Here is a 27,400-nt window from a genome sequence, read left to right as displayed (position 1 = left end):
CTCAACTAAATCTCTGGTAGAGCCCTTAAAACTCTAGGTTGGAAATGATTGTTCATAGTCTTGTTGTCCCTACTGGATTGTGAACTGCTTGAGAACCATTATTGCATCTTACACATTTGTGTACCTCCATCACTTATTACTGTAGCTGGGAATGTAATAGATGATCATTAAATGTGTATTGAATGAATGAGTAAATGAACACAAGTTTGCTTTTAATTAGATGTCATATAGGTAAGATCATCTGACTGTATTTTTCATGTAATAGAACATTAAAATAGTACACAGGAATATATTTAGGAATAAAATTTAATTATAGAAGATGGGTTTTGTCTGGTGTTTCAGATTATGTGAGGAATTTGAGAAGATATCTGAAAAAGCTCTTAGCACTCCTCCAAATACAGCAGAACTGATGGAAATGAAGGTATTGTTTATAAGCTCGGTATAGTCACGTGTGTGTAAGTAAATTGTTTTTCTTTTTTTTTCCCCCAGCTTTTATAATTATTGACATGATAATACAATAACAAATCGCTCCAAAAGTTAAAACAGAGGCTTAAAATAGTAAGTTACACACACACACACACACACACACACACACACACACACACAGCTCATGAGTGTGAAGTTTGGTGATTCAGGCTGGACACTCCTCCTAGATGGTTCTTCTGGACTCAAATCAGCTAGTTCTCAGTTGAGTTGACTAGTGTAATTATCTTCAGCAGCTTGGCTCCGATCCGCTTGTCCCTCAAACTTCAACAGGCTCACCTGGGCATGTTTTCATGGTATGGTAGAGGCACAAAAGCAAGCCCAATTGTACAAATGCTTTTCAAGTTTCTGCTTGTGTCACATTAGCGAATAGCCTGTTGACCAAAATGGCCACAGAGTCAGTGAGAGGACACTACAAGGACAGATAGTGGGAGAGGTGAAGTATTGGAGTTATTAATGCAATCGTCTACAAGAATCTTTTTGAGAGCACTATTAATAATTGTTACCATGCTAACAGGCATAAACCAGGACTGTCTTGGGCAATCTGAGATATGCAGTCATCCTTCATTTTTTTAATCAACAAATATTTAATCCTTAAGTAATATTTTATTTTGTTTTCGATAGGCTTTTATTATATATTAAACATTTCTGTGGTAGTTTGCTGAAAAGTGTTTTGAGCATAGGACTTATGGTACTTAAAATATTAGAGAAGTCTCGCATCATTTTTCTTGTTGCTTCTGTGCTTGAAGTCTACCTGATGGTAATAAAATAATATAAAGCACCTTGTTAATCATCCTTTTATTTTGTTCCTTTTCCATTCTTATAACATTACACTTTTACAGGATCTTCTTTTTCCTTTTCTAGCAATCTGAAGATCCAAAATAGAACCCTTGTGTTCCTAGATTTTAAAATATTTAAGCAAACCCGGCAAAACATGTTAAATCATTCAAAACTTTGTATAAGTAGGAAATTACAAAAGGTGTTCAAATGATTATGTACATTAAATTATTCACTTAAAGAAAAATTTGTGAAAATCACTAGAACCAAATTTTACATATCAGCCTCTAAAGAGTTCTATTTCCTTGAAAGTATTTGTACTTGGATTGGGGTTCTTTACATGTGAATTTATGTGTATGTGTGTGTATCAGATACAAACATACCTATGATATCCTTTTTAGAATTTTTTATATTTTACATGAGTTATTATAGAACATCAAGTGATACTTTGATTATGGATGATTTGAAAGGTAGCTGGAGAGTTCCATAGCTGGAAATTCCTTTGAAAAAAATGAATACTGAGTATGAAGAGTGTTATTTATTTACCCTCTTAACCATCACTGGAAATATTTAGGAATTTGGAGTTATTTAGTGTGAATTTCTATTGTTCATAGCAACATTTCACAGAATTAGCAAACAGGATTCATTACCTAATATTTAAAATATTTCTGTATCTTGAAAAAGTTTATTCCTGTAAGGGCATAAACATCTTCTCAGTTTATTCAATACAGACATCAGTCATTTTTTATCAGTAAGAGGAAATAAAAGTGCAGTTGTTTGACTACATAAAAAGCTGATTAACCAAATTACAAAAACGTATTTTCAATTAGATCACTGTTTGGATTTGCAACAGAAAAACATTTATTCTAATTAGAATGACATATCAATGAAAGATTTTAAGGCAATGTCCTTTTTTTTCTTTTTAATTACAAAAGTGAAAATTTAAACAATATGGAATTGTACAAAGTAAAAGTTCCTCTTTTTCCATAATTCCTTTTTTTGGGGTAATGGTTCTTTCCAAACATATGTATATATATGGCACTAGGGAGAGTGATGAAAAGGGAGAGCCAGAGAGAGGTGGTTATTAGAGATTTAAAAGAACTTTAAAAGCATTACGAAAAAAAGCATTTACTTCATAGACAAGGAGGTGTGGGGTATAACAGGGAAGGTAAACACAGGTAGGTACAAGTAATTGCCAGTTTTCTCATTTTTCAGTGAGATAGCAGGTTTCTTTCAGAATTTATATTATTAAGATATATGCACAAATTAATATGTTTCAAAAGAGGTTTGAGAGAGCTACATGTATATATGTACATACACATGGGCACCTCCATGTGCATGTATATACACACATACACACACACCTATATATTCACCCACTCACACACACAGAGAGCTTTGTTTTTGCAAAAATAGAATCATTACTCCCGCAAATTATTTTATTCACTTAACAGTATACCTTCTCTGTACTTCTACTAAGTAAATAGGGCTCTTACTTTCTTCCAGAATCAATAGCCAATTACTTCAGTACAATTTATTAAATGATCTGTCATTTCACTCCTGATTTGATATGCCTCTTTTTCAACACTAAATTTCCATTTGTACTTGGATCTATTTCTAAACTCTGTTCTGTTCCATTCTCTACTCCTGAGCCAGAACAGGAACTGTTTAAATTACTGCATCTATATAGTATATTTTGCTATTTAGCAGGGCTAGTCTCTATCGTTTTCCTTTTTCATGATTATCTTTGCCTACTCTTGAGTACTTTCAGAGACTTTTAAAATTATATCAAATTTAGTTTTTTAAAATGCCATTGCAATTTTGATTGAAATTGCATTGACTTTCTAGACTGATGGGAGGAGAATTTATATCTTATAATATTATGTTTTAACGTGTGTCTCCATATTTATTTGGTACTTTTAAAATGTCCTTCAGTAAAGTACTGTAGTCTTCCTCACAGATTTTGCACATTCCTTGTTAAATTTGTCTACAGTTATATTTTAGCTTTATAACTAAGGAAAGTGTTGCAGCACTGGTGTCTGTTGCAAGTTTGCAATTTTACATTTGTTATGGTGGTTATTTGACTAACTGTCCCCTCCACTAAACTGTAAGCTCTCTGAGGACAAAGCCCAGGTCTGTTTCTGTCACACTGTTATTGCCAGCACCTGGCACAGTATCAGGCACGTAATAGGTGCCCGAAATGCTCTTCTGAAAGAATAAATGATATCACTCAGCATCTGCTTCTTATATTCCAGGGAACCATAGCATCCTTTGGTTTTCCAGGGAACCATAGCATCCTTTGGTTTTCCAGTGCTCTTTGTGTGTTGTTTAGTATTTCTGGTTTTCGCCCTGCTCTGTCAGTAAAGGTTTTCAGGATGCATGAGAAGCAGACTGTGCTGCAGTCCCCTATTTGGAACCAAAAGTCTATACTTCTAACAAGTCTGTACATATTTATGCAGTGTATTTCTACAGGCTATTTTTTGACATGAGCCGTTCCTTAAAATGCCATCTGTAATTTTTGTTTTCCCTCAGGCTTATATTCAGAAAGTAGAGACAGTTGATATGATTGAACTGGGACGGAGATTGGTGGATTCTAAAAACTGCCTCGCCTTCCTCATTGAGTGTACCAACTTTTCTCCAGCCGACATTAGGCTAAATAATAATGTCTTCCAGTGGTATGGAAGAATGGATGAAATTTTTGACGAACACAGGAAAATCATTACGGAGAAAACAGAACAATATCAAGAAGGTCTTAAGGTGGGAATCATGGATATTTTAAATTATTTTCATTTTCTGGAAATATTTAACTTCTTACATAGCAATGTCAGCTCCTCTATTTCACAGATAGTATATCTTAGCTCTCTCCTCCCGTAAGTCTTAGTAGAGGATAGGACACATAATGGATGGATGTGGCATCATTTCTTGATTTTTCAAGGGAGAAAACATTTGAATATATTGCCCACAAATGACCATTAATAAGGATAGTATTTATCTGATACGGTTTATAGTACTGTCTTGAGTTTATTTTTATTAAGGTCAAAGCTCCCTTGGTAAGGTGTGCCTTCACACCTCATAATCACCAGCTTGCCTAAGTACCATGCCCAGAACCATCACTATAACGTTCCGTAACTTGAACATTTGGTGTGTGTGTCCTACGTATAAGATGGTGTGTGATTCCCCCCATCTGCCTGTGCAGCCTCACCTCCTACCTCTCCCCACTTCTTGCTCTTGACTCTTCAGTAACCCTGAGCAACGTCTGGTCCCTGCTCTCCTACACTTCTCATCTCTTACCCGCTCTCTCCATTCTCTCTGGAGTGACCTGCCGCCCCGCCTGTCTATCTAGCAAAGTCAGCTGACTTTCTGAGAAGCCCTTTCAGTCAGACCTCAGTACTGCTTCTCCTCTGCTCCCATGGCACTTTTAACACACCTCCACCGGGCTAATTATCTGATCATTATGTTATTATTTCCATCTCCCCATTAGTCGGTCAGCTCCTTGATAGCAGGGCTGTCTCGTTTTTACCTTTTCTCTGTTTATATCTGCTTGGCTAGCACAGTGCCTGACACACAGAAATGCCGTGAGCGCTTCATAGATATTATGTGAATAAATGGCACAGTATTTTCAGTCTCATTTTACAGATGAAGAGACTAAGGTTCCCAGGTGAAGATGAAGAGGCCTGTTTCAAGTCAGCCAGTAGAGCTGTTTGATAGCAAGCCTAGCCTCTTTCTACCTCACTATAGCAAATACGATTAATTGGCAGCATATGTTGTTTGCAGAATAAATTATAGACTTAAAACAAAAAAAAAACCCTTCATTTTAAACTATAAGTCTATATTTAAGTCTATATTTCTGTTTTATGTTTAGGCCATTTCAGAAATTTTTAAAACCTGTAGAAAGCATCATGAGTATTTGATGCTTATGCTACAATATAATAGACCCTTAGGAAATCACTAGGTGGCCCAGAATTATCTATACTTCGTTGTAATGTATACCATTCTACAAACTACACATAATGTTAATGAATTTTTCCTCTCATTTTCCTTCCCCAACTGGGCCAGAGCAATAAATTGACCAGGAAACCAAGGAGGACAGAAATCAACCTAGATAATCTATAAAATATAAAATCTATTTTTGAATAACCTAGATTTGACTTCTGAATATTTTATTCAGAGCTGTTTTTTTAAGAGCCATTTAATTTGGAATGCCTTACCAATGACAATTTTGTAAGAAGCCTTTCTCATTAAAAAAAAAAACAAAACACACATACCTGTTTTATACTGGAAGGGTTCAGTTTTTCGGCTTTTAAATCTGGATTTATTTATTTTATTTCCTGTGAAGAGAGCCCATGGGACAAGAAAAATAACTTTGGAATACTTTGTTTTAGCATTGCTAATTGAAGAGATACCTGAATATCAGAACGCAATTAAAGAAATTCAGTTTTTTCCAGTTGTTTGTAAAAATGCTACCTTTACAGGCCTTAAAAAAAAATTGGACTTCACTTTTAGCCTCATACTTGATTATTGTGAGATTTTTTCAAGTGCTTGTATTTCATTAGCATACTAAAGAAATACCATTGTTTAGCACATTCTTATTCATTTTATTAGAACTTCTTACCTTGATAATACAAGGGTAAACTTTCTCTAATTTGTGAATTATAGGAATCTTAATCCATTAATCTTAAATCCCAGCTCTTAAAAATTCTGCATATTTTGGATCCCAGTCATCTTCAAGATCATCCCTTTCTTCATATTTTGTCAGTGACAGAATATAATAATAATAATTCTGATAATCCTTACAAATTCTAAAATTTTCTCTTGATGCCTAGGGGTTTTTACTCTTAAAAATAGTAACGAAAATAATTGTTTTTATTAGTTACGGTGTGAACGGTTTGTGGAGGAATTGGAGAGTTATGCTAAACAGTCAGAAGAATTCTACTCATTTGGAGATCTTCAAGATATACAGCGGTACCTGAAAAAGGCTCAGACACTGAATGGAAAGTTGGATTTAGCAGCAGACAAGGTATAATTTAAAAATTCTTAATAGGATGAATTAGTTCAACAGAATGAGCATTTGAATTTGTATTGGGTATTCACCTTTAAGAAATGGATTCAAATAAAAGAGTTTAACTACATTGAATTAGAGATTAATAGGAATGGCACAAATAGATTTTATAGACATGCTTCAAGGAGGGAGCAACATTGCTGTTTTCTATTGGTAGTAATAACATTTCAGTGGCCTTCATCTTTTATTTTAAAGATAGAGTTATATCTCCATCTGCTTTTTAATCTTGATCATTTACATTATGTGATAACACCTGGTTACTGTTTAGATTTCCCACCTCCATGGAAGCCAGCTTAGATTTGGTGGCTGTGTTTTTAAATTAGGTCCATTATTTTCTCCCATCAAGCTGCTTTGTTCCCAATACCGCTATTTCAGAAATCATTGGTCTCGTTAGAAGCAGCTGGGTGGGAAAAAGCCGTACTCTTTGCCATGTTAGAAGTTTGAAATTTTTAATTGCGTTTTTTATAAAAAGGGGAAATATGAAAACAGACCATATTATGATGCTCTACCATTTTTTATATATTGTAAGATTTTAATATCTTAGTTCAGGTAATTAAATAGTTTATAATAATCTCAGATATGTAAATATATGTTGAGACAAGAGAAATTGTAGATTTTTTTAAACTGATGCCACTGAAATTTTAAGTAATCTGCATAATTTACATATCTATCTCACTCTTTTCAATTCTGTAGATTTCTCATCTACATCTCCCATATCCTCACAACTTCACTACTAATCTAAGAGGAAATTAATGATTTCTTTGTGTCTCTTATCCTACTTACCTTCAAGACCCAGCCCTGGTTGTAGCTTCTCTAGCATCTGTGATTGCGCTATTTCAGCAGGCTCTCTTGTCTCTGAGTGATAGCATTTTTAAAAGTATACCATTCATTTTATATTAAATGGCTACTGCTCTAACACATCTCTTCTGTTGCCTTATATTATTAAATAATTGGTATCTAACTCCTCATCTGGATTACTAACTCTTGGAATTGGTACTTTGCAATATACTTTTTTCTATTTTCCACAGTATCTAACACAATGCTCTGCTTATTAAAAGTAATTAAGTTCTTGGGACTTCCTTGGTGGCACAGTGGTTAAGAATCCGCCTGCCAGTGCAGGGGACACGGGTTCAAGCCCTGGTCTGGAAAGATCCCACATACCACGGAGCAGCTAAGCCCGTGGGCCACAACTACTGAGCCTGTGCTCTAGAACCTGTGAGCCACAACTACTGAGCCCGCGAGCCACAGCTACTGAGCCTGCGTGCCACAACTACTGAAACCCGCGCACCTAGAGCCCATGCTCTGCAACAAACAGAAGCCACTGCAATGAGAAGCCCGCAACGAAGAGTAGCCCCCGCTCGCCACAACTAGAGAAAGCCTGTGTGCAGCAACAAAGACCCAATGCAGCCAAAAATAAATAAATAAATGAATTTTTTAAAAAGTAATTAAGTTCTTGTGAGTTAATAAATGAAGCTATATTCTCAGTATATCTGGATGGGCAGAGACTTTTTATATTTATAAATTTACTGTTTAAACTAACTTAACCAATCATTTTTCTCTGAAAACTGTAATAAAAAAGAAATAGGAACAACAAAAATAAACAAAATAAAGCAAATAGGAAAAAAGACATTACTGCTCAGTTTTTCTAGTTATGGCCTAATTTAGCTTTAGGGTTTAATGAGAGGTTTTTTTGGTCACATTTGATATAAATATTTTTTAAAACTTTATTTTGAATATCATTCACTTTCAGAATAACATATTTAATACTTGTCCTTCCAGATTGAGCAGTTTAACGCTGAAGAGGAGGCGTTTGGTTGGCTACCATCAATATATCCTCAACGTAAAAAAATCCAAGATGGTTTGAACCCTTATCTTCGTCTCTATGAAACTGGTGTAGAATTTAGCACCAAATACAGGGCATGGACAGAAGGACCATATCACAAGGTGAATCCAGACCAAGTAGAAACAGACGTTGGAAATTACTGGAGAGGACTATATAAGCTGGAGAAAACCTTCCATGATTCTCCAAATGCATTGGCAATGACCAAAAAAGTAAGGGCAAAGGTGGAAGATTTCAAGCAGCACATTCCTCTCATTCAAGTGATTTGTAATCCTGGTTTGCGCCCCAGGCACTGGGAGGCCATGTCCAGCATCGTTGGTTACCCCCTGCAGCCAGCAGATGATTCCACTCTCTTCTCTTTTTTAGATATGAATCTGGAACCATATTTAGATAGGTTTGAAGGTATTAGTGAAGCAGCTAGCAAAGAATATTCTCTCGAAAAGGCCATGGAGAAGATGATTAATGAATGGGATGCAGTGGAATTTGTCATTCTTCCTTATAGAGAAAGTGGGACATTTATTTTGTCATCAGTTGATGAAATTCAGATGTTGTTGGATGACCACATTATTAAGACACAAACTATGCGAGGATCTCCTTTCATTAAGCCCTATGAAAAACAAATGAGGTAAAGTGTTATTTATATGACAGTGTTTATACTATGTTACCAAAATTATCACTCATATGTAATATACAGTTCTTCTTAAAAATTGATTCTGTACTTTATACTTAATATGCTAAATAGTGTATTGTAAGGAATGATAACCTTTATTGCTTTTGGAAGAGTCCTGATCCTTTTGCTATCATGTATATTCATAACAAAGGTAATAAACAGTCAGCCTCCAGATACTCATTTTTATTGCCCACAGTCTGATCTTATACATTTGACTCTCAAAAATAGTCTCATGCCTATGAACATAGTTTATAGAACATATAAACTGTAAAACTGAAGATGATAATGTAATTTTCCAAATGTACTGATTAGTTTGTTGTCGATGATTCCTCAAAGTCTATTGTAATTTCCAGTCATATGCATAAAGGATGGCTAGATAAGTGCAAAAGCATGAAACTCTGATTCTCATCTGGAATTTTGAGCATCTGACACAGCCAACTAAATCTGACCCTTATCCTGTCAGTTTTTAAATTTTTTTGTGATTTGTTTTAAGCAGCTTATATTTTATCTTAAAAAAGAGTAAATCCAAATCAGACTACCAACTTCAATGTGAATTTGCATGGTGAGGGAAAGCTACCTGCTTGGTGATATCAGCCCCTGGTTATTGATATATTATCCTAAACCTGAGCTTGCTCAGCTGTTGATGTTGGTTCAGTGTTTGATTGCTGCGCCTCCTGCCCAGCTTGCTCCAATGATCTCATCAAGAGTAATTTTTGAACTTCTCTGAAAGTGGTATATCTAGATTCTATTTTTAAGGACTATTCATGAGATCATTAGCTAGTGAGAAATTTTCTGCATTAGTCAGGGATTAGATGGAGAAAGAGGGAAGAGCACCAGAAGGAGGTAGAGGCATTCATTTCCCTGTGTGAAAGACACATTTATTGATGAACATTGAAAGGAAGGTATTTTAGAAAGACATTTTAAAATGCCTGGCGACTTTTTGAACTCCTGTGTACATTTCTTGGTTTTAACAATCTAAAATTATAAATGATGAGTAATGTATGAATCTACACATAAAGCCATCCTATCTCTAAGTTTTGTTGCCATTAACCAATCCTTCTTCTTGATGGTTATGTTATCTCTTATAGTGTAGTGGTTACAGCTGTCTGGGTTCAAATCTGGCTCTATTGTTCATTAGCTGAGTGAGCTTGAACCTGGTACTTACCTCTATGTACCTTAGTCTCCCTATTGGTAAAAAGATACAACACTCTGGACCCTGCCTCCTAGGGTTGTTGTGAGGATAGAGCAAATACATGCAAAGACCATAGAACTGTGCTTGTAAAATTGTCAGTTTATGCTGTAATTATAATATTTATTCTTGAGGAAGTTAAGTTGTTTTTGTTCTCCATATTTAGAAATAAACTGATAACTCATTGTAAATTCAAAAATGCTTCCTTCTCACGAATGCCACACTGGTATATTTAGGATTATGTAGATTTTTCTTTAAATGCCAGTTATATCTTATGAATTGAAATATTTTATTCTGGAAATAAAGCCTTTATGGCCCCAAATTTTTAAAAAACTGAAAAAATAAGAATGTTAAAAGAAATAAATCTTGGATGTAAATTACCTTTCCTAAGAAGCTCCGAGTGCCCTTGATTGAGAATACCATTAGTATCTCTAAAATCTCATTTCTCAGTTTGTACCCTTTGTCCATAGAATCGGATTGCAGAAAAGTTTACTGATATACAGAAACCAACCCATTTGTAGATAGGTACATCTAACATGTATATATCTGTATTAGCATAAATGTTGATGTTATTATTTAGAGACAGATTTTGTAGAACAAAGCTAGTAGGTAGAAGAATGGAAATTGGAATAACACCATTGCATATAAGATTGACAGCCTAGTCATGGTTTTTGAGTTTTATCATCTGAAACATTGCTTGGTTTGCTGTTGATAAGAGCCACTGTGTTTTGCTTCTCAGGGAATGGGAGGGCAAACTCCTGCTGCTTCAGGAGATTCTGGATGAATGGCTCAAGGTCCAAGCCACGTGGCTGTATTTGGAGCCCATTTTTAGTTCTCCGGACATTATGTCTCAGATGCCTGAGGAAGGCAGACGATTTACAACCGTGGATAAAACGTGGAGAGATATAACGAAAAGTGTAGTACAGGTAGGTAAAAATCTCTGAGAATGTTTTGTTGAAGTGACATGATTTTTGTTTTCAAAACAATCTAAATAAGCCATTGTCTTTTTCCCACATAGACTCCTTTTCAGATATTATTTTAGAATCCCAGGAGCAAGAAACATCAAAAGGAAAATAGGTGTTTTGTCCTGATTACTTATTGAGGTCAAAATTGAATTTGCATTATTTAATGATAGTGGTTCTAGCAGTGGTTCTTCCTGGACGCTCTGGTAGGAAGACAGTGTACTCAGCGCGCACTGTCCTGTCTGTTCTCTGGCCCCCATGTTACTGGCTGCACCACCACTGAAATGTACTGTGGTGGGAAAAGGTCAGCATGCCAACCGCTCAATCAACACGTTTCTCTGTAGGGACCAAAAAAAAAAAAAAAAAAAAAAATAGAAGAGCTGCAAAGGTAAATATACTTAAAGGGCCCAATAAATACAAACAAAATGCAATCTACCAATCAATCACCACACAAATACAGTGGAGAACTTAGAATTTAAGTTAAGGAGGGAATTTAATAAAAACCAGTAACACCGAGAAAGGTATGGTTTTTGTTCAGTTCAAAAGGCATTTATTTATTTACTGCCTGCAAATCATGGTTTGTGTGTTAGTGGAAGTTAAGATTAAAATACAAGAAATATTAGCTATTAAATTATATCATTAAATGAATATAAACTTCTCTATTGGTGTTTTGATCAAATACAATATTGTAAGATAGGAAGAGTATTATCTTAAAGTTTTTCTACCCTAAAATGGAAATATGCATATTTTTATTATTTAAACTTTGAAAATTGTGACTCTAATCCTAAATACTGATGATACTGTATCAGTGTCAACTATATGATTTTATAGGAAAATATTCCATAAGATGGACATGGGTCTGTTTATTTAATACGTTTACTTCGTTTTATGTAATAATACTTGAAACAAAGCTTCTGTATAAACCAAACTTTTGTAGAGTTAATCACACTGGAATTCCATATTTAAAGGACCTACTGGTGAGTCACTTTGTAACACATTTACTCATTTCTAATTAATTTGTTTTATAAATTTAGCCTCTCCTATATTGTTTCCTTACAACAGGGCAAAACCCTTAAAACATGTATACATTTTTGTTTGGAAGGGGATGAAGTAGAATTTTTTTGTTGCCCAAAAAAGAAAAAAAGTAGATGCTTGTATTCTCCTAGTTAATATAATTTTAAAAGTTAAAAAAATTCTTTTTTTGACATTCGATCAAAATACTCTTCAAAATTCATATTGCTAGGGAAATTTTATGGATAGTTCAATGCCTAGGAAAGGGGAAGCTATGCTGAGTCTAGTAAATAAAGGAGAAAGATTTTCAATTCTATAAAACCAAATTAAAAACATATTAACAGAAAAACATTACTTACTCTCATTCCCAAATAAGCAGTTTTCTTTGGATGACACTTCATTTACTTTTGCTATAAGACTTGATTATCTTCTTCAACTGGCTTTACATTTTCTTTTTCTCAATATGTTAGTATTCAGGACAGCTTTTGTCCATATTCTCCAGAGCTTTGCAAAGAAACATAAATCCATATTCTCTCAGGAAGGCTAATGAGGATGATCTGTATAGTAGAAGCCACTGGATTAAATGCTTGGTACAAAAAGCCATCACTTTCAGTCTTAGGGGTTTCTAATAAATGTTCTTTTAGAACTATGCCAAGAGAAAACGCTCAGAGGTTAAAAACAGAATGTAAATGATGCTGTTAATATAAATGGCTTGATTGAGGTTATCTTGGTTCCTTAAGGTATAAGCATGAAATTGTTGTATGTTTTGGTACCTGCTCCTAACTACGCTTGGCCAAAGGCTGTTTCTCAGTGGGGAAAGCTCCCTTACTGACCTTTCAGTGTAATTCCAGAATTTTCCAGTCACTTTTGGTTATTAAGATAGTTTTGCCTATGAAGACGGAGCTGTACCTGCTTGAAAACCTCAATGTCTTGTTCTACTTAGAACTCTTCCCCTACCCATAGTCAGGTAGCCCTGAGGCTCTGGTGGGGTGGGGACTGCGCCCTCCCACACTGCTTCTCTCTTTCCTGGTCTTATCACTTGGTATTGGGACAGGGAGAAGGTAGGGAGGAGGTGAAGAGAAAAAGGGAAGGAGGGGGAGAAAGTAGAAAGAGGAAGAGAGAGGGAGAAAGAGGGAGAGGGAGAGAAAATGTACTGATGTAACCGATCCAGCCAAATTGGCTCTTCTTTTCTTTGGTGGTCATAAGGTGGGCGGCCTCCTGTCTCTGGTACCTGCACTGTGCCTTTACTGTTGGTCCTCACAACTAGTCTAGCTTTTTGACCAGTTGTGGAGAGGTGAAGTTCTCAGATTAACTCAGTGTGGACAGGTGAAGACCCCGACAAGCTCTGGCTTCTGAGGGATGCTATCTTGAGCATCTCCCCTAGGTTTGGTCATCCTCTGCCAGACTTGACTCCCATCTTCCAACTGATCTACCAATGATGGCTTTTGCCACATTCCTCTCATATGCATGTCTTTGGCCCCATATTCTAGTAGTAGTTCACAGATCTGTAGCCCTTAATTTCACCTGGGGTCTGCAGCGCCTGGGATCCATCTTCTGTACTTCTTGGTAACCTTGAGCACATGGTCCTTGCCCTTCCTTCACCTGGTCGTCCCACCATACCACCTTCTCCCAGAGTTCTTCTCCTGTTCTGATAGCACTGGCGCAGGTCAGCATGCTGGTGATGGAACAGACTTCCAGCTGGAGAAGAAGACGTCAGCCTCCTCTCTTTACATGCACTTGAAAACTTTTCTAGGGACTCTCTTGGGCCCCCTCCCTAATACAGGACCAGTGAATTGCCCATCATTTGGGGTTGAAAGAAGTGGATAATCTTTTGCGTGTACCCAAACTTGACTTTTGATCCACATGAGTCTTTTGTATTTCGTACAAGGCAGGAAAAGGCACTCTTGAATTTCTCCCCAAACCTTTTCCTTTTGTAGTCTAACCGCATCTCAGGAAATATGAACACTATTCCCCTCGTTTTTCAGGCCAAAAGCATAGAGTCATTGTTTTTCTTTTTCCTTTTACTATAGTAAATATGATCGCTTGGCACCAAGCATCTCACCTCTTTCTAGTGAGCTGGAAAGCTAAAATTGTGTCTCCCAGACGCCTTAGCATCTAAGTTTCTGGAAGCGAATTCGATTCGATGATTAGGTACGCTCATTTGGGATTTGGAAGGCCTACAGTGGCCATCTTCTTGCCATTTTAGCTATTTCTGCTGTCAAGCAAGATCACTTTTTTTTTTCTTTTCCGACAGACTTCAGTGTCTGGTCACCAGTTTTATGGGTATTTACAGCCGATGATGATGGTGGCTTCGTGATCCTGCTCTCTGATCCTAGAATCACAGCCACCATGGTGTGTTCTTGAATGCAGTTACTTCTAGTGGTGGCGTCCTTTTGTCCTTACTGAGGCAGAGGTAGCAACACTCCTGGAAGATCAGTTCCACAGGTTCTAGGAGTCTTTCCTGGAAGCCCAGCCTGGAGTGTGCTCTCCTAGACCTTCTAATGATTTTGTAATAACTTAATTCCCTATATTAAATTTCCTTTTGCTTAATTACCTAGAAGGATTCTGCACTGAACTCTGAATAAAGATATCAGACCCTCAAAGTTGGCATCTAAGATCTTGGTCTATATGACCAGGTTGGATTTTTAGGGTAGTTAAAATCTAGTTACCATCTGAAAATGGAACCCTGGTGGTACCTGGCATGCACTCCAAAATTCACTTACTTAAATTATTCTCTTGGTTTCCTGGAATGAAGCGTCTGTTTTACAGGCAGTGCTTTGGTGGACCAAGTGACTGCTGTGGTAGGTCAATAGAGTGCAAATTTGAAATACAAGGGATGTGAGATGGGCTGAATTTTTTCTAAAGCACTGGAGAAATTAAAGAAATGGCATAATTCAGGGCTTAAATTCTTTGCTCAAGACATGGTCAGAGGATTAAGGTGCTTCTGTGATTGCCCTCGAGAACCTCTTAAGTCTCATAGCTACAAATCTGACATAGCCAAAAATTATAGAGTCTGATCCAGCAGGTTGCCAAATTATAATGTAATTTAATTCACAGCCTTGCCAGATCTGTTCTGTGAAAGATAATTTACCTACTGGGAAAGAGTGGGATGGTGAGAACTGAGGATGGGGACAATTGAGTGAATTTTATTGACTTTGGGTACCCTGACCCTCACACTGAGAGCCTCCCTTGCCAGAAGCCTTGTCAGAATCCTAAGGAATATAGGAGGTATTATATTGCAATAGTGCTTGCCTAGGGAGAACCTAAGTTAGATACAGTCAAATGTATTGATGTGAGTGCACTTACCAGAGATCCTGGTTTCCATGAGCTAGTCAGGGAGATGTGAATGATTTCTGTTTTACTTGCTTTTTTGACCAAAACCTGGCTTCCGTGATGGCCTACCTAAATGAAGTTGAAATGCCAAAAAATCCTTGATATGATTTAAAGAAATTAAAGACTGGTATATAGATTGCTGCAAAATATTTCTTGATTTAAAGAAATTAAAGACTGGTTTATAGATTGCTGCAAAATATTTCTTGCGTATCATCCAGAAGCAGAAATTACAACCTTCCCCGCCCCCTACTTAGAGGATTGACTTAGAAGGTAGTAGGAAGGGAATCCTACAACTTCAATAAATATTAGGGGTTTTTTAGACCTTGCCTATACAAATGGCCAGAAGTGTGGCTCTACATTGATCATAGTCAGTAGCAAACAGTTTGGCTGTATGATCAAGGACTTAGAAGAAACAAGATTGAAAGACTGGCAACAAGGAGGTCTGAGGAAGAGGTATAAGGGATCACAGACTAGACTAGAATATGAGTATATTTGTGCTCCATTTAAGTGTTTAATAATACGCAGCACTGCAAAAGGAGGCACTTGATCATATTAGTTGACCGGTTGATCTATTTTGTGAATGTCAGTCAGCATATGCCATTGTATGCACAGTGAGCTATGAATAGAATAATCACATGATATGTTGTCCAGACTGCAGAATTTCTGAGAGTTAAAGCAATTAATAAGTAAGCTAGGAGAGCAAGCATAAACCAGAACTCTCCTCATCAAACTGGAGGAGGTCACTCAAGCTACAAACAAAGAAGTCATGATGGCAGAGGTGGGAATTATGGAAGGACTTGTCATTAGGGGCTGTCCCTTACCCAACACTGCTGAGTGTCCAAGCTGCCAACAGCAGAAACTAAGAACATGCTTCTGATACAGGGTCTCACCTGAAGGGACCAGGCAGCCATTTAGAAGGAATTAAATACATTGGACCTCTTTCAACTTAGAAGGGATCAGTGATTTTTCTGCACCAGAGGCGTTTTCTTTCTTATTCCAAGTTTCTGTCAACACTGTCATTCACTGACTTACTGAATGACTTATTGTCACAGTTTCCACACAACATTGCTTCTGCTAAGGAACCCACACTACAAGGGAAATAAGGCAATTGACTGATACTCATAAGATTTACAGATCCTATGTGAGCATTGACCTCGTAAAAAGTGGAATGTCTCATGTTGAAGACTCAGTTGCTATTCCAGCAGGAAGAAAAGTGTGAGTTTGTGAGTTTGGGGTGCAGTTCTAGAGGATACATAGCATAAGTTCTCAACCAGCTCCAAATACAGAGTTTCTCCCATAGGCAGAGTACATGGGTCTGGGAATTAAGTGAAAATGACAGTGACACTTTATACCAATTCACCTAATAAACTTCTCACAATAATTTTGCTTCCCTGCTTTGTTCTTGCTAGTTGAAATATCTTAGTATCCAAGGGAGAAATGCTTCTGATGGGACATGGCAATGGTTTCCTTGAACAGGAAGTTCTTGATTTGCTCCCTCTACCCTTTTACCTCTCTGTCCTTATAACTTTTACCTTACTCTCTCTATTCCAGCCACACTAGCTTCCTTTTTTTTCTTCTTCTTCTTTTTTTCAATCACACATGCCAAGCACCCTTTGCTGTAGAACCTTTGCTCTGACTGGACCCTGTTCCTGAAATGCTGTACCTCCAAATATCTGCAGAACTAATGAGTACGTTTGCTTCCTTGAAGTCTTTTCTCAAATATAACCTTTATAAAGAGGCTCACATTGAGCATCGTATTTAAATTGAAACCTGCCTTTGCCTTTCCTGGCAATCCTGATGCCCCTTTTCATGTTTGCAGCATCTATCACCTCTTAACTTAGTATATGATTTATGAATTGTTATGTTTGTTATCTATCGTCTGTCTCCTCAGGGAGGCTGGGACGTTTGTCTGTTTTGTTTGCTGTTGTGGCCCAAGCACTGAGAACAGTGTCTGACATCTATCAAGTCCTCCATAAATATTTGTTGAGTGAGTGGGTGAATAGCTAAATTGAGATTGATCCTTGAATTATTGCTAGTTCTAAGAATTCTGAAATACCTTCTCTGAAAATTCAGTGTTAGAAACCTGAGTCCTAAGAGCTGGATTAATCCTAGAAACATCCTGAATCTTGAAAGAATTTCTATTTTTGGTGAGGTCAAAGTATCTGAAAGTTGTAAGGGAGCATAAAGGTCTACTCAGTGAACCCACGTTTCCTTTCTTAGCACTTAAAATGTTTAAAGAGGATCTTATTAGTTTTCTGTTGTCCAGGGTTTTCTGATTTGGAAGTTTATGCTTCTGGAAGTTTATAGAACTGGCTTGAGCTTCATTCCATTTAAGTGTACTTTCTGTGAAGCTTCCTGGCAGCAGTAATTAGAATGCTCTCTCTGTATACCCCAATTAAAGTTTCAGGCCCTGATATCACAGGCAATTGGTTTAGAAATGTAAATCAACCAGTAGCTTGTCATTTGAGCTGATGAGATTGGTGATACTTGTGAAGCAAAAGAAGACACGTAAAATTTGTAAAATTATTTCTTTAATACCAAAAAATAATAGCAGTTAATAATTCCTTTTCCTCTCCCAAAGCCGAAAAGTAATTAAAGCGTCAAAGGAGTCATACTTAGTTTCACATTTCTGGTAGCTTTCTGTTATAACACCTTATTGTTCTGTCTTGAGAACCTTAGCTAATAAGTTGGTACAATAGGGGGGGGGCCCGTAAGTTCCTTGAGTGCCTTTGTGTGTCTGCAGGCTTAACTCATCCTCATTCACTCAAGCATTCAACAAATATTTATGGAATGCCTACTCTGTACTAGAATTTTGTGGCAATGCTTAAAGGAACTTAAAGCCAGTTTTATTTTACTATGATAAATATCTTACCAGAAGGATGGCAGTTTATAAAATGTTTATTTTAACTCCATTAAACCAATGCAGTGATGTAAGTGACTTACTCCATGAATTCCCCCAGAGTAGTGTCTCTCTGTCTGTATCTCATCAAGAGACAGTTATAGAAGGCGAAATGGAAAGGGTAGTTTCAAGCATATGTGTGTTCTAGGCACCATATTAGGTGCTTCCAATATTTTGTCTAATTTGGTCTTCATAACAACTTTGAGAGAGGGCTCTTATCCCCATTTTAAAGATAAGAAAGTAGAGAGTCAGGTTAATTAAGTGATTAGGAACCAGGTCTGTTCTTCTCTTCATCTGATGTAGTCTCTGTTCTGTTTACCTTCTCATGGGAAGAGAGTGTTTAGTTTCCAGTCCAGAGATGATTGATTACTTTTCTATGTTTTTTTCTTAAGTCCATACACCAAGGTACATAGATTATCACCCGTGTTCATTCAGGACTAGCATATTTGACTCAGCGTCATTGAGCTGATCTAGATAAATAGGTTTGACCTCAGGAATTCAATAAAAATTTTTTTGCTCAAATGCTAAGTGCTTCCAAGGGGTATTTCTTTTGTAATTGCAATATTTAGGGAAAGAAATATGAACTGTTGTTTTAAATAACTGATTTTTTTTTAGCTTTCAAATCTCAGATCCAAAATAGCGAATTGCAATAAATTCTTTGGCTGAGAATAAAACAAACATTGTTAATTTGTGAAAGGAATTTTTCACATTTATTAGCAACATTTTTTTTTTTTTTCCAACAAAGAAAAGCATTCTTTTCCAGAAGGTGGCACTCTAAGAACACCAGTTTGGTTTTTGAATTTAGGAGTACAAGGGTACTGCTCCATACTTTGTCGAATGAACTGCACATTAAATTCTGACCTGAATCTCTGTCATGCTTCTTTTTGTGTGCATTTTTAAATGTTTATTTGAAACATAAAACTCTTAGGAAATATAATGTCTTTAAAAAATTGTGCCTCTTTAAAGATAAGTGAATTGCATATGTTGCATATTCCATATGAACCTGTTCTACTGAAAAAAAAAACAGGTATTAATGATGATTATTTTGTTCTTTGATTAAATTGCTGTGTTCCCAAGTTACATTGTTATATTTCAAAACAAAGCAGAAAATTATCTTTCCTTTCCAGTCACATTGAAAGTATATTAACAAAAACATGTTCCTGCAGTAGAATAACATTTCTCTGTGAAACAATTTACAGTTGAAATTTTTGATTGATCTCACAGTCAGTACCAAACTCCCTTTGGCTAAATACCAAAGATAAGTTTAAATTAGTTAATCTTAAAATTCTTTTTAATTTTTAATAATATTCCCTTGATTTGATTTCATGTAAATTTTCTAAATGTACCAGTATATTCTCATGAAGTTTATTTGGTCTGGTGATTAAAATCTCTAATGTGTTTTGCCACCTCTTTCTCATACTTCTAAGCCTACTTAGTAAAGAATTCTTCTTTCTTTGTCATTGGTGTCAGTGGTGAACACTGAGTTTGGGATTATAAAACCAAGACTAGACCTGGATGACATCAATCATGTGTTAAGGAAAAATAGTAAAAAGAATTTTATTTCAGCTCTGTCTAGATTGTGTTTTAATATGTATTTCTAAAGATTTTCATAAGCCTGGTGGTTACTTGTAGGGGTATTTTGAGAAATCAGTAAACTATTTCTTAAAATATCAGTTCTTAAGACCAGCTTTTGGTATAATTCTTATTTTGAATCCTACAGCATAAAAGAAAGCTTTTAAAAATACTTGATTGTGTTTGAATCCCTTTAAAGCAAACAGCTCACAGTGACACTTTCAAGTGATAGAATGTTCAGAAATCCATGCCTTGAAAGTAGAACAATCTTAGTCTCTAGAGAGTTCAGGAAGAACACACCTTGAACTTCAGTCCTTCAACAAGCAGAGTGTTATAATGCAGTTCCAAAGGTAGTTCTTTGCAATGTAAGAACTTTATGGAAAGCTCCTTCCTCCACGCTCCCAACCCCTTATTTTTATCTACCCTCATAAAACAGGAATTGTTATTTTATTATTATTGATAACGATAATATTCAAAATAATAATTATAATGATGACATCTTTTTAGAGTACTTTTCCTCAAAGAACAAAAGACAAACATATCTCATACTCTTTTGTTTCCTCCTGTCCTTCTTGTAAGTTCAGATAGTGTCCCCCTCCCCACTCCTGCCACACTCATTGTCTCTCACAGTTCCCAACTTAGAATGAGAAATTGTGGCCCACGTCAATGAGGATCAAGTCAACGTGGCTTTTACACAATTAAAGAGGCTGGTTAGATCTAGACTATGCAAGAGTACTTTTAAAAAATAAGTAAGTATTCACTTTAAATTTTGAATAACGTTTGTTATATTAAAACCATGCAATCCCAAATATAATAGGAATATAAAGTCAATATGAATATCAAATATTTTTTAGTTGTACATTTTTTATTTTTAGGATAAACATGTTCTGGCAGTTGTAACTATTGAGAGAATGCTGGAGAGGCTGAAAAAATCTAATGAACTTTTGGAACTCATTCTTAAAGGACTTAATGAATATTTGGAAAAGAAGCGTCTCTTCTTCCCCAGATTCTTTTTCTTGTCTAACGATGAACTTCTTGAGATACTGTCTGAGACTAAAGATCCCACTAGGTAAGTAAGATATACATTTATATTATACGTAAATAATACATGGCTAAGTTTATTGCCTTTAATTTTCAGAATAATGCATAACTTAAATATATATGATTTTGTTTATGTAATAACTTTTTTCAAGACTATTCTAAATCGTATCAATAATCAACTTAAATAATTATTGAAAACATAAGGAATACCATTAAATGACATTTTTCCAAATGTGATGAATCTTGGAGTGGATTTCTCATTTTATCACATATTTTCTTAGAGATTTTTCAGAACACATCACTCTTCTACATCCCATGCAGAATAAAAGTCAGCGCCCTCTCAGTGGCTTGCAGTCACCCACACAGGTGCTCCCCCATGATCCTTCCTAAGTCATCCCCCACCAGCTTTCTTCTTGTTTATTCTGCTACAGTCCTTGCAATTCTCCCATAAGAGGGGCAGCCTCCTTCCTCAGTGTACTGTTTTCTTTGCCTAGGATCCTCCTCACCCAAATATCCATAAGACTTCTTTTACCTCCTCTAGATCTTTGTGGAAACCTGCTCAACATCTGCCACTCAAGAAGGGCTTCCCTGGCCACTGTGTTTAAAGTGGCAACCCCTTCTAGCACTCCCTAGTCACCTTTCTTGATTATCTTCTCTGCCTCGTTTTCTTTCAGCACACTTTTTATCATCTGGCTTACTCTATAATGTGCTTATTTGTTTGCTGTTTGCTTTCCTCTAGCGGGACATAAGCTCCATGATGGCTGAGATTTTTGACCTTTTCCCCCTCACAGCTGATTCCCTATTCCTTAGAAGAGTGTCTGGTTTACATCAGGCAGTGAATAGATATTTGTTAAATTTGTCAGTTTTGTGTCTTGTGCCTTCAAAGTAGGAGAAAAGTAATCCAGACAAAAGGATAAATTTAGACTCAGATTTCCATCTGACGTTTTATACTCTGCCCATTTTTTGCCTGTTTGAAAGATAAATTCAATTGGTCATTTGTAACGTGCCAAAAATGAGGAATTTAGTCAGTTCCGTCTGTATTACAATGAATAGACTAAAGTTGGGCACCTTCAAAGTAGTTGATTTACTTAAAGCACTAAACCTAGTTCATAATTTGCAAGCAGTCTCTGAAGATCCCAGTTGAAATATCTACTTTTTGTGCATTTGAAGATTCTTCATATTAGTGTTTTATCTGTTGGTCAAGATTGGTTTGGTCCTTGTATTACTTTTAACAGCTTTTGATTCATTGTGTTGGAAACATAGGCCTCATGTAGCTCTTATTATAATTGTAATTTTACAGATCTTTTTGTGATTATTCCATTAATGATGATCTCCCTTTGGACTGTATAATCCATGCATCCGTGCAGGCAAGAATTGTGTTGTTTTTTTTTTCTATCAGCGCTTCATCTCTAACATCTAGCAGGGGCCTCATGCATAGTGCACATTTATGAATTTTGAATGAAGATTGGTATACAAAGAACACTGATATTTAGAGAATTGCTTTTATTTGGTTAAGTCTCTTAAAAATTTTTTTTCCTGACAGAGTACAATCTCACTTGAAGAAATGTTTTGAAGGAATTGCAAAGGTGGAATTTACAGAAAGTTTGGACATTACTCACATGAAGAGTAGTGAAGGAGAAGTGGTGGAACTCGTAGACACCATTTCAACCGCCAAAGCCAGAGGTCAAGTGGAGAAGTGGTTGGTTGAGTTAGAGAGAGTTATGATTAAATCCATCCATAAGGTAGCCGACTGTATTTATTATTATTCCTAGTAAAGATGATAGAACGTTAATGTATTATTGATAAATGCACTCTTATTTAGACAAACTGAGTCATGAATTACCAATTCAATTGTAACAGATAGATTGAAGGCAAAGATATGGTCTCTGATAATAATTTTGTAGTGACTCACTTGAAAAGTGAGACAAAATACCGTACATACTACAACAAACTTGGGTTTTAGTCGTGAGTCTGTCTCATTTCTTGTGCTTTCAATGTTAGACACACTTTGGTCTGCATGGTCTGTCTTTAGTCTCTCCTTGGAAGCACCTCTCTACAGTTTCACATCAGTCTCCTTGACATGTATGTTCCTCTGGTGGTTCCTTTTGTTCTGTGAATATATAAAATATGTACCAAAATGTTAGAAAATCATAAGTACTTTCTACAATTAACAGTAACTTCATATTTTCCATTATCTCAGAAAGCATATTACCACCTCAATTATTTGTAATTATTTTTGTTAGTAGAGAATTTTAAGTCGAGGGAGCAAATAGAGCTTAATTGAGCAGTTAATTAATTTTTTACTATAATGTGGGCTTAGCATTCAAGTTCCTTACCAGGAATAAAAATCATGATTGAGCAGGGAAGCATGAGAGCAAGAATGAAAAGGAAATATGGCATCAAGTCCTAATCAACAACAGTTTTCGTGAATTTTTCAGATGCTGTCACACATTATTGAAAAATTCACTGGAATCTAGGTGTTTAATGTACATCATGTGTCTTAATGTTCCTTTCTCTTAAATATAATTTTAATATCTGCCTGCATTGTATTTTTTCAATAGATGCAAAATCTTCAGGACAGGTTCCCATTTCTCCCTATTATGGATTAAGTGATAATGAATGTCCTTATGCATACTGGTTTCTTTGATTGAATTATTTATTTTCTTACGATAACTTCTCATATGTAGAATCACTGGGCAAAAGAGGATGAGCTTTTGTAGGGCTTGATAAATATTGACAAGCAGCTTTGCCATTTACGTAGCTATCAGCAGTTAAATGCATTTCACTTCGACCACTACTTAGCAGCATTGAATTGGTTATATGGTTTGTTAATTGATGTATACAGTGGTAACTCATTATTTTAGACATATCTAATACTATTTCAACTATTATTTTAATTTTGTTTGTCAAAGTACTCAGAGAAAATATTTTGGTTACCATTTCAGAGCATTAAGATGGGGTGGCAAGTAATCGGCTAGGAAATATCTTCCCCAAATGTTCATGTGTAAGTTTGTGTTGGTGGGAAAAATGCAAGTGAATGCCATGTAAAATACTACAGATAGGAGCTATGTGTGTTACTGTGTTGTGCTATATGTATTTGCATGCTTGAAAGGCTACTGCATGCCTAAATTAAATGAATTTTGTGTCATTTCTAAATAATAAAAAGTCATGTTCTTGGCACCTTTACCCTTTTATCTTACTGGATTATCATGGGTTTAATACTGCAGTTTGCTGTAGTTTGGCAGTTTGCTACTGCCAAAATATGTTATTTTTCATATATGGCATACACAGTTTACTAATATATTTTATATACAATATTCTAGAACTTTATGTAATCATATTTCTCCTCATCCAACTATATAGAAATTTGTGATTTAGATTTTAATGCCTCCCTCCTGTTCTCGCCACAGTGTCCTTCTAGAACACATATTTATTCCATCTTTGGCATTTCTCTACTGTACCTTCTATTCTTTCCTGTGTTCCTCCCATCTCTCAGTTGCTCCTTTTCACCTGCCCTTTCTGCTTCCTCTAGCCTTTTACATTTTCTTTATTATCAATAGACAACATTGCCCTTCATTTCTTTCCAACTCCGTAAATATCCTAGCTAAACTAAAAATCCAGAAAGATTCGCCTATCCTTATATACTTCTCAGAAAAATGTAATTTTGACAGTCTTTTCTGAAATTCCGACATTAACGTGACTATCACCTCATAGGTGCTACTATTTTTGATTGATACATATAATAGATTGGAATGTTTCCCACTGATGACTGGTAGAAAGAGTGGATCTATGAATTCACTGAAAACATATGTAGTAAAGTACATGACTTAGGCTTCCTGAATTTACAGATCTCAACTCTCCATGAATGAATTATATATCCACCGTGTCATCATAGCCTTGGGTATCAAACTACAGGACTGAGAGGGAGTGAGGTCTGGAAACACAGGAGGAACTTTAGAGGAATTGTGTAGTGTGCTTGAGTGTGCATGTACACATATACACATGGCTGAGTGGGGATCTGATTAAGTTCAAAGAAAATAATCTGTGAATTTGACAGATCTCATTTTGGAATTATTTGAACTTATGTTTTGTAATTAAATTGCTTGTGTTTGTTCAGTCCAAATGTATCTAGGACATCTTTGGCTACGACTGGCCAAAGAAATATTTCATATAATGTGGTTCACACAAATAGATTATGTATCAGCAAAATAAGATGCTATGTAATATATTTGTTTTGCTCACAGGTGTATGGAAAAACTTGAAATTGTCTAGTTACATGCTTTAAATCTTCATCATTGGCTAAGATGTAAGAAGTTGAGCAGTACAAGATAATCCACTCAGGAGTTAGCTCTTCATTTTTTAGCTTGTTCAAGTAAAGTATGAAACTGTTTACCTTTAGCATTTTCTTTTTCAATTAGGTAATTAGAGACGCACTTTTTGCCTATACACAACATGAACGAATTAACTGGGTAAGAGATTGGCCTGGACAGACAGTTCTCTGTGTATCCCAAACCTTTTGGACAATAGAAGTACAAACAGCTATTGCAAAAGGACAAAAGGTAAGCTTTTATTACCCACAGGTTTTGCAGCATTTTTAAAATAGTTATAATTGCCAAAATACAATTATTCTAAAAAAAAAATAAAGACAGTCCACTCAAAAAGCCAAGCGTACTGGAGCCTCAATCTTTTTATTATATACATTTTTATGCCTTTAAAAATACAGTAATAATAGGACAAAGAAATGTCCTAAACTCAGAAAGATTAAGAGGAAATACATAATATAATTCTCTTTTATATCTTCAGTAAAACTACCCTATGAAGACAAAAGATATTAATTGACTTATTTTGACTATTTTAATTTTTAGTGTACTGATTTTTAGTAAATAATATTTTGAATGATGTTTAATTTTAATTACTCTAACAAATATATGAATTTAATATTATTAATTGAATTGCTGTTATTAATTAAAAACAGAAGCAGCATTCTTTTTTTTTTAAACTTTTTGGGTTTGTTTGTTTGTTTGTTTATTTATTTATTTATTTATGGCTGTGTTGGGTCTTCGTTTCTGTGCGAGGGCTTTCTCTAGTTGCGGCGAGCGGGGGCCACTCTTCATCGCGGTGCGCGGGCCTCTCACTATCGCGGCCTCTCTTGTTGCGGAGCACAGGCTCCAGACGCGCAGGCTCAGTAGTTGTGGGTCACGGGCCCAGTTGCTCCACGGCATGTGGGATCTTCCCAGAGCAGGGCTCGAACCCGTGTCCCCTGCATTGGCAGGCAGACCCTCAACCACTGCGCCACCGGGGAAGCCCCAGAAGCAGCCTTCTTATCCATAAGGTAGGATTCCAAGCAGGTCAACTTTTGGTTGACTGATAGGTCAGTTGGAATCTAGCAATTGCAGATGTTGTTTAAAACCATGAGTTTTTAATGTATTTTTTACATGGAGTTCGGCATTATTGTCTGTAAGGTACTGTTGAACACTGCTGAGTGCTGGGTTTGAGAGAGACTCGTATTCTCTGCAAGCAGGCAGATCTCATAGAGGAGTGAGCTGAGTGACACATGCTTAGTTCACTCCAACTTACCAACAGGTCACTTATTTCTCCTCTGAGGAAAGGATAAGGGCGTAGGGCAGGGACTCAGGGATTTTTAGGAAAAAGTCTTTCTTCATGGAAACCAGAGCATGGGGAATGAGGGTTTCCCTTACAGCAGTAAGCCCTTAGGGATACTCCTGGGCTCTTGGCCGTCTATGTGCATGTTTCTTTTCTCCCCAGTGGGTCCAGAAACTTCATTTTGTCTTTTTACTTTTAAGCTTCCACTCAGCCACCTCCCCACACAAAGAGATTCCTCTATCGCCAATGTGGGTTACTGCGGGGACATGTAGCCCTCTGGATCTCGCTCCTTGCTTGCTGGCCCCCCAAACCAACATGCCAACTTTCTCATTCACCGCTATGGGAAATAGAGGGAACAAAGACGCAAATGTGAGCAAATAAGACAAATTTGTAGGCATCTTCCACATTTCTTCAGTTTAAATGTGATGTTTATTAAACCTCCACCCATCTGTCAAAACCATATTTTTCTCTGGAACAGGAAGGAGTCGAGGTAGAGAATTTAAGTGTAAACCTTTCATGCTTCTCCTTATCTCCCAGGCGTAATTTGTATCTCAAGGGACACACAATTTAGGTCATTCCATTTCAATGTGTCCTCTGCTCAAAGCTATCTGCCTACAATTCTTACCATATTGTTCTTACCGTATTTTATACAGATACAAATAGATTTTTTTTTTTTTTGGTTTACAACAGTATCCACTGATACTGAGATGAGGTTATTTATTCACTCATTTAGTAGTTTACTCCATTTTATCCCACTCATGTAGTACGGTGCACGTACGGAGCCATTCACAGAGAAAGCCAAAATGAGAATCCATGCCTTGAGTGACTGCTACTCCAGGGGGACTCAGCTTCATAGCCGTAGATGCTCTAAAGCTGTAATTTAGTGGAACTTAGCAAGCCTTTTTTGCTGTTACTTGCTGGATTGTTCTCTTCTGTTGTGTTTTGTGATGTTTCACATAG

General features: G+C 36.3%; 1 protein-coding gene across 1 annotated transcript in view; it reads left to right on the top strand.

Annotated features, from left to right (window-relative positions):
• Positions 1 to 27,400, top strand: part of DNAH7 (dynein axonemal heavy chain 7) — a 221,067-nt gene that overhangs the window by 36,886 nt on the left and 156,781 nt on the right. Inside the window, exons 14-21 of the mRNA XM_059927531.1 lie at positions 343 to 421; positions 3,793 to 4,017; positions 6,131 to 6,277; positions 8,099 to 8,784; positions 10,758 to 10,944; positions 20,671 to 20,864; positions 22,380 to 22,578; positions 25,255 to 25,395. Coding sequence (XP_059783514.1) covers positions 343 to 421; positions 3,793 to 4,017; positions 6,131 to 6,277; positions 8,099 to 8,784; positions 10,758 to 10,944; positions 20,671 to 20,864; positions 22,380 to 22,578; positions 25,255 to 25,395 — 1,858 coding nt within the window. The remainder of the gene's footprint in view (positions 1 to 342; positions 422 to 3,792; positions 4,018 to 6,130; positions 6,278 to 8,098; positions 8,785 to 10,757; positions 10,945 to 20,670; positions 20,865 to 22,379; positions 22,579 to 25,254; positions 25,396 to 27,400) is intronic.

The sequence above is a fragment of the Balaenoptera ricei genome, chromosome 7, assembly GCF_028023285.1.
Source record: "Balaenoptera ricei isolate mBalRic1 chromosome 7, mBalRic1.hap2, whole genome shotgun sequence".
NCBI lineage: Eukaryota > Metazoa > Chordata > Mammalia > Artiodactyla > Balaenopteridae > Balaenoptera > Balaenoptera ricei.
The sequence above is the reverse complement of the archived record's forward strand: the minus strand, read 5'-3'. Positions and strand labels throughout refer to the sequence as shown.